At 42.9% G+C, this 7,538-nt stretch overlaps 3 protein-coding genes across 6 annotated transcripts; 2 read left to right on the top strand and 1 right to left on the bottom strand.

Annotated features, from left to right (window-relative positions):
* Nucleotides 1-169: 169 nt before the first annotated feature.
* Nucleotides 170-2,686, top strand: LOC108118225 (U3 small nucleolar RNA-associated protein 14 homolog A). The gene is made up of 2 exons (XM_017230803.1): nucleotides 170-657; nucleotides 719-2,686. The coding sequence occupies exons 1-2, from the start codon at nucleotides 253-255 to the stop codon at nucleotides 2,636-2,638; spliced, it is 2,325 nt and encodes a 774-aa protein (XP_017086292.1). The 5' UTR covers nucleotides 170-252; the 3' UTR covers nucleotides 2,639-2,686.
* A 213-nt stretch (nucleotides 2,687-2,899) lies between these two features.
* Nucleotides 2,900-4,637, top strand: LOC108118227 (probable aminoacyl tRNA synthase complex-interacting multifunctional protein 2). 2 transcript variants are annotated; one of them, XM_017230807.1, is made up of 5 exons: nucleotides 2,900-3,138; nucleotides 3,252-3,350; nucleotides 3,536-3,688; nucleotides 3,867-4,095; nucleotides 4,211-4,637. In XM_017230807.1, the coding sequence occupies exons 1-5, from the start codon at nucleotides 2,998-3,000 to the stop codon at nucleotides 4,585-4,587; spliced, it is 999 nt and encodes a 332-aa protein (XP_017086296.1). In that variant the 5' UTR covers nucleotides 2,900-2,997; the 3' UTR covers nucleotides 4,588-4,637. The 2 variants fall into 2 exon arrangements, with proteins under 2 accessions (XP_017086296.1, XP_017086297.1); XM_017230808.1 differs by lacking the exon at nucleotides 3,252-3,350.
* A 687-nt stretch (nucleotides 4,638-5,324) lies between these two features.
* Nucleotides 5,325-7,332, bottom strand: LOC108118226 (ubiquitin-conjugating enzyme E2 R2). 3 transcript variants are annotated; one of them, XM_017230806.2, is made up of 3 exons: nucleotides 7,206-7,332; nucleotides 6,162-6,759; nucleotides 5,325-5,853 (listed from the first exon to the last, which is right to left on the bottom strand). In XM_017230806.2, exons 2-3 carry the CDS (start codon nucleotides 6,726-6,728, stop codon nucleotides 5,452-5,454), a joined length of 969 nt encoding a protein of 322 aa, XP_017086295.1. In that variant the 5' UTR covers nucleotides 6,729-6,759; nucleotides 7,206-7,332; the 3' UTR covers nucleotides 5,325-5,451. The 3 variants fall into 3 exon arrangements, with proteins under 3 accessions (XP_017086295.1, XP_017086293.1, XP_017086294.1); XM_017230804.2 differs by lacking the exon at nucleotides 7,206-7,332 and having other exon boundaries at nucleotides 6,162-7,089; XM_017230805.2 differs by lacking the exon at nucleotides 7,206-7,332 and having other exon boundaries at nucleotides 5,325-5,847; nucleotides 6,162-7,083.
* Nucleotides 7,333-7,538: the final 206 nt, after the last annotated feature.

A 7,538-nucleotide genomic window follows, 5' to 3' on the forward strand; every position in this document is an offset into this window, starting at 1 on the left:
AATTAAATTTATTTTCAATAAAAAAAAGAATTGCTTTGATCTTATGTAATAAAACAAGAAAAATCACATTTGGATTTTCACCAATCAATTTACCTATAATAAACCCCTTCACGACACCCATGATCCTGTAGATTAGTAAAAATAGTGATGGCCCTTCGCTCTTATCGATAACATTTCAGCTGTTGCTCTACACACGTGCGCTGTTAAATATTCTTTATTGTTATTTGATTTAGTTGAACTTCCTAACAAAAAATGAGTGACGATGAGGAACACTACGAACCGAGAGCCCACAAGAAACTGCTGCAGGCCATCGGGAGCTTGGGCAAGGTGCAGCACATCCAAAAGTCCACTCGTGACGAGCACCAATCGCACCAGGATGAGTTCCAGCTGGTTAAGAGCGTGTCGTCGACCGGAACCGAGAGTGCTCCCAGGTCGGTGGGTCTTAAGGATTTGGTCGATATCCTGCGCACCTCCTCAAAGCACAGTCAGACGGGAAAGAAACTGAAGAATGTGCAGGGCAGCAAAAAGGTCCTAGAAAAGCCGCTGGAGAAACCGGTAGCAGATCGCATCAAGCGTACCATTGGATACGAAGGAGTGACCAAGAAACTGGGTCGTTGGGATGCTGTGGTGGCCGAACAGCGATCTGCGGAGACGCAAGTGAGTCCATAGATAGTTTAAATGTAAATTCGTAGTGGTTAATCCAAACATTTCTCTGCAGATCTTTCCCTTACGGTCTGAGACGGTTTACGTGAACACATCGTCCAGTGCGCGTTCATTGAACACACGGGTGAAGTCCAATCTCGCCAAAGAGCTTGAAGCCAGCAACCGTAAACTACGTGAGCTGCGCAAGGCTCAAATTGGCGACACCACGGATGAGAAGGAGCAGGCCAAACAGGAGCGTCTACTTCTTCAAAAAAAGCTTACCCGGGATGAGCTCTTTGCCCGTCGCAAGGAGCTGACCTACCTTAAGATGCGCGAGTCCCAGAAGTCAGCCAAAGCACGCATGCAAAATAAAATTAAATCCAAAAAGTTTCACAAGCTGCAGAAGCGTCAAAAGATATTAGAGCAGATGAAGGAGTTTGAGCTGCTGCAGAAGACTAATCCGGAAGCGGCGTTGGAGAAGCTCAATGCCTTAGAAAAGAGCCGAGTGCAGGAGCGCGCCAGTTTGCGGCACAAGAATACCGGTACATGGGCCAAGAATCTGCAGGTTCGAGCCAAATACGACAAGGATGTGCGAAAAGATTTGGCTGAGCAATTGGCTGTTAGCAGGGAGTTGACTCAGAAAAAGCAGGAATCCGACAGCGAGGATGAATCCAGTAAAAAGAGAGTGGCTCCTGAAGAGGAAGACAGTGATTACGATCCCTTCAATCCGTGGACAAAACGAAAAACTGTGGAAAATGCCGAAACCGGAAATATCAAAAGTGAAAATGGCAATTGGCGGCAATATTGGACAAAACGAAACCAAGATGAAAAGTTACTGGAGGAACATCGTAAGGATATGGAAGAGGTAGAAAAGGACAATGATGAGCAAGATGATGAGGATGAAACTCCACTTATACCACAAACAAAAGCAAAACCTGCCAAGAAAATTGTTAAGAAATCAAAAGTTAAAATAGAAAATGGCTGGCAGGTCGAAGAAGTTGAACCGAAAAAAACCATAAAACTAAAAGAAAAATCTAAAGCCAAGTCCATTGATGAGATATTTGAAACACACGATGAACAACTGAGAGCCAAGTTAAGCAAGAAGATGGAGAAGCTTAAAGAAAGCATAAATAAACTCAAAGAAGTACCCGTAAAAGGAAAGAAGGCCAAGAAAAAGGATGCCCTCAAGAAGCTCAAAAGTCTGGAATTAAAAAAGACAAAACAGCAGATTGAGATTGACGAGCCCCTAAACTATGAGGATTTGACTAAGGAATCGCAGAAGGAAATCCCAGTCCCAGTGGAAAGTAATCCAGAAAACACCGAGACCCCAGCTGTGGACACCATAGATCCCAACAAGGTGACAACTCTAGTCTTTTCACAAAAGAGGACGAGCTCTAGTGGCATTAATGATGCCCTGATTGACGATGAAGAGGCGGAATACGACGAAGCAGACGCTGCAGCTGAACGTCAATTAACCATTAGTCAAGCCTTCGAGGATGATGACATTATTGCTGATTTTAACCGGGACAAGACCAAGGATTCTGAACTGAAAAACACAGAGCTTCAACTAGCCCTGCCGGGGTGGGGATCCTGGGCGGGTGCTGGCATTTCACAAGCAGTAATGGAGAGGCGTAACAAGCGACTCCTTCTCAAGCTGGCTGCTCCAGAAAAGCGACGAGACGAAAACAAGGATAACCTCTACGTCAACGAATCGGCTAGTAAACAAGCTCGCGAACATATGGTCTCCAGCATCCCATTTCCTTTCCGATCCCTGGCAGACTACGAGGCCAGCATTCGTGCACCAATTGGTCGGAATTATGTGCCGGAGACGGCCTTCCGTATGTTGACTCGACCGGCAGTTATCACGCGTAAGGGCCAGGTAATCGAGCCGATGTCCGAGAGTGAGCTGGTCAAGCCGGACAGGCGTCTGCGTAACATTGTGGACAGAAGGATAAAGCGCCTACCGAAAGTGCCCTCCAAAAAGAAGATAGCTTAGAACTAGGAATATATTTTAAAATAAATTTGAAACAAATTGAAATTTAAATTAATAGTCGTTTTATAACATAAATATATGTACATTGATAGTTCATTTAGATTTTTTATCCACGTAGTTTAAAAATTACGTATTTAACGTTACATGAATTTTTCAACCTAATCCCACTAAAACATAGAATTTTAAAAGTGGGAACAGTTATGTGTTTCATCGAAATTCTAGCGATGAGCAAAAACAGCTACGGACCGATATTAAATCTTCAATGTTCCACAACTAATTACTAAAAACGGCCATCTCTAACAAGCACATTTCGCGAAATTAAATTCCATAATATATTGTGATTTCAAAACCTTTTCGGGAAAATGTACGAACTGAAGACCCTGCTGCCGCAATTTGACATCAAACTGCCCACCTGCATGTATCCTTTGAAGAATGTGAGCCTGGCGGCGGATGCTTTGGCCAGCGGCACCTCCACATCAATTTCCGCGTCCACATCATCATGCGTAAGTTGAAAGCCTGGCCAGGCAGAAATTTGGTCGGGATCGCAAGGACAGTAAATAAAACAACGTATGTCAACAATGCTACATTCCATTCCCGCATGTGTGATCCTTGCCAGAAATTGGAGGCCAATGGGATCAGCAAGACAAGCCGAAACGCAGCCACATGTGCACTTGATTTGGACACTTTAGGCCGACAAATACAGCAACTGCTAAAGGTTAAGACCACGAAACTAAAATACAAAATTCTATTTATAAACCACCGACTAACCAAAGAAAACAGAAATATCTATAATGCATCCACGCTCCGTTTTGTGTCGCTTGCTCTCTGTTCTTGTGGCCTTGGCCAAAGGAATTTTCGGTTTGTCCAAACAAATCTTTTTACCTTAAATTTGTATTTCAGGACGACACAGCATCGGTGGCTGCCCGCCAGGAAAAGGTTCTAAAACAGCTGGAAGACCTAAAGGCGCAACTGGGTCAGATCCGAGCCGGTCTCGGCGTTTGTGGCAAGACTTTCCAGCACACGACTGCCTTCCAGAATGGTGGGTTAAAGGAGGTATGTCCTGCTATCATATAAAGTTGACCAAACCTTGTATCGAAACCAATTAAATTCAAAAGTAAAAAGATGTACAATAGGATTCAGTTTAATTTAAGAATGTCTTTAAAGAAGCACAAAAATAATGAATATTCCATAACTAACTATAACTATTTAAAATATATTTACCAATAATCAGGTGCCCCTGCAGGATGTTGTCATCAATGGACACCCCAATTTCATACCATATGCCCTGTTGGCCTTGAAAAATGCCTGGCGGGATCTGTACACGATTGATGTTAAGACCTTCACGCACTCCACGATGGCTGATATTGGACCAGCAGCCAAGGAATTTGAGGCTAACTTGGCCAAGGTTCCAGTTAACCCAGCTCTGCCCAAGATCAGTGTGACACTTATCTGGAAGAATTGTGAGTATTTTCAAGTGGCTTCTTTAAAACTACTTTGTCACTCTCATTACCTTTCTAACCTTTCCCTCTAACGAAGCTGTAATGATTATGCAATACTTTTATGATTTACCCTAAGGCGAACACACCGAGATGATCAGCTCACCCACCATGTACGTGCCCATCTACGGCGAGGTCAATATCATCCGTTACTTGGGACGTGTGGGTCCAGCCGAATATCGTTATGAGGGCTCTCCCCTTTGCAATGAGATCGATCTCGTCCTGGACATTTGCTATCAGCTGTTGCGCTGCAACACGCACAAAACGCAGGTGGCAATGGTGCGACTGCTGGACAAGCGGCTGCAGCAACAGCAGTATTTCGGCGGCAACCAGATGTCGGTGGCCGATATCGGTGTCTATAGCTCGCTGATACGAATGCCCGCCATTACTGATAAGGATCTGACACCGGCGCTTTTGGCCTGGCGAAAACGAGCAAAGCTCGTGGCTCAAATTTAAAAAATTCAAACGAAAAGTCGAACAAATAAATTAAACACAAAATAAATAAATGCTAGTGAGATGTTTTATACTTTAACGGGGCACACAATTTTAAAAAGCAAACTTTTTTTTTGTAATTTTATTTGGCTTATTTATCTTTGTTGCAATTCTGTTACTGTTTATACAATACGGTTCTTCTTTTCTATATTGCAATTTCAACGTAGTCTGTCAATTTTGCACTTAAAAATTGCTTAATTGCTAGGTTCTGTATTTGCTTTTACTTTTGAAATCCATTGATTGTTCATTATGTGTAAGTTATGCTGTTGTTGTTTTTTACCTTGATGCTCTGTGTCAGTATGTTACGATAGGATGTTGTGTCTCGAATTGGGACATTTGTATTTCGTTTTCGCTCATAAAAATGTCTGTGTGTATGCGTATACTTTTAAATATTAATTTATACCTAGTACATATGCTGTATATATCATGTATATTGATAATCAGTTTCTTGTATGATCGGTTCATTTTGTTTTGCATCTATTTCTGTTTTATTAGCTGCGTAAAAAGGATTTGGAGAAGTCCCTGAACTCTATTAATTGCTTGCCACAGGCTGGAAATTGAGTTAGCCCGCTTATACCGATAGCTTATACGAATCATTATAGTTAATCAAAGTAAAATTGAGTAGGTAAAATCAGCTTAGGACCATGGTTTCAACTACCCTCGTGTAAACTAGGTAAATAATTGTTTTTTCAGTTGTTCGGTTTAGTTTTGAAACGTTTATAATTAGAATTAATCATAGTAATAATGTTGGAGAAATGAAAAGGCGGTGGCTCGCCGCCTAGGGCAGGAGTGGGAGGAAGCGATGACACGACTTTGGCCTGGGCAGCATTATGTGGTCTCGCCCTTGCCGCTATCATCGGCGGATTCGGCATCGTCCGCACCTGCTGCGGCCGCCTCCCTGCCTAAGCCGTTGTTCTTGCACTTGCTGCTGCCGCCATTATTTTTGCTAATCGACGCCGTGGCACTGTCCTCCTCATCCTCGTCATCATCATCATCATCGTCGTCGTCCTCATCGAAGTCATCATCGGATGGCAGATCGTCCTCTGTCTCTAAATCGAAATCATCATCATAGAAATTGGCATCCAGGCCAGATTCCGTTGTGGGCTTGCGCGTGGGTTTCAAGCAATAATCCTCAAGTGTCATCGGCACTACAATGCCCTCCCGTTTGGCCTCGGCATTGGCGGCCAAAGCCTGTTTGCGTATGATGTTGGGATACTCATTATCCTTACCCTGAAATCAGTAAGTCCTTATTAAAAAACCAACAAGCGGGGGTAAATGTCTAGTATACGGACTGCTAGCGAGGTGTTAATATTGTAATTATAGTCTTTACATTTTTTATATTCTCAATTCCTTTTCAAGTTCTTTTTTATATATTTTTTTTAAATGTAACTAATAAAAACTCCTTTAAAGTATTAGATTCATAATTTTAATTAATAAATTGAACCAATTTGTTAACTTTTGATTATAAATTTCGCTCGCTTTTCCTAATGCAAGTCCGTATACTAGACATTTACTATGACTAGAAGATGCAGTCTAACCTGTGAGTCCCGCCACCGGCGGTACATGACTGATGCGTCCACATTGGCCGGCGAGAATGTGTTTGGCTCGTTGAGCAGCGAAATGACCGACAGCAGGATGGTACGCACGTTCTGCGTGGGATTCCAACGCTCGCAGGGCAACTCCCCGCTCTGCGGATCATCCACCGGCGGATGTAGTATGGATATGCACAGATCCCCGTTCTCGTAGACATTCGGATGCCAGACCTTGGTCAGGAAGCGTATGGATGGCGGTGAGTACGGATAGTCGTGCGGGAACTTCATGTGCGCCTTGAAGTAGCCGCCCTGATAGAGTGTATCCGGTGGTCCAAATATGGCCACCTCCCATTCAAATAGATTCTCGTCATTGATTAGCTTAACGCGAAATCCCTCCACCGGCTCCTCTTGCAATGACTTGTACTCCATCGCCAATGCTCGAACCGCCGAGCTGCTGGGCGTGGTTGTGGGGGCGGCACCGGCGACAGAAGACGAAGTAGCCATGGATCCTGAACCCGCCATCATTGTCGAGGACGATGTCGCATGCTGCGATGTGGAGGCGGCGGTGGTCATTTGTTCACCCACTTGCAGTTGTCGCCGTGCTCTGTTAGTGAAAAAGTTATCCGAGCAACGAAACATGTTAATATCTATATTTAGTGCGTTATTTATATGGGCTATTTTAGGCTACTAGTTCTTTGCCCGCGATTGTCTCTATGTGCAGGGTCAATATCTTGTTGCCTGCTGATGAATTCAAGGTGAGCACGTCACAAAAGCGATGACTGTGTTCGTCTGCTTTGGATACTTGGAAAACTGCAAAATTTCGTCCAATTTATGGTGAAGTTTTTTGGAACACAATCAAAAAATACTTCTATATATGTCTTTTTTAAAAATGGGGAAAACTATTTTTGCTCTTGACGTTACTCTTAATTTTTTGTTGTTGTTACTTTCCACACACAGCAGACAACACGAAATTAATTACCATTTCCCACTCGAAATATGAGTGGAAAATTGATTTATTTATCCCAATGCCGACTACTGATTTATACATACTTGTGTAGCCAAAAGTTTTTGCCGATTTTTATGCGTTTTTAATGCTTTTTGTTATTGTTGTTTGACTTGCAACAATTTCACTTTACAAAACAAAAACCAGGGTGGCATTATCTAAATCAGGGATGGCGGCTATGAGTCTGCCGCTGAGAAGGTGACGTTTGCGCATGTTCTCTGAAGAGAAGAAAAGTGACAGAGTGTGACGTCACTAGCTGCCATTTGGAGAGGTTCTTTGTCACATTAAGGGCAAATCATAATAAAGAAATTAGTTGCAGCTTAAGAGGTTACCAAGCTTTAATAGTTTTTAATGCATGATAATACCATTTTAATTTTAAT

The sequence above is a fragment of the Drosophila eugracilis genome, unplaced genomic scaffold (assembly GCF_018153835.1).
Source record: "Drosophila eugracilis isolate 14026-0451.02 unplaced genomic scaffold, ASM1815383v1 contig_2154, whole genome shotgun sequence".
Taxonomy (NCBI): domain Eukaryota; kingdom Metazoa; phylum Arthropoda; class Insecta; order Diptera; family Drosophilidae; genus Drosophila; species Drosophila eugracilis.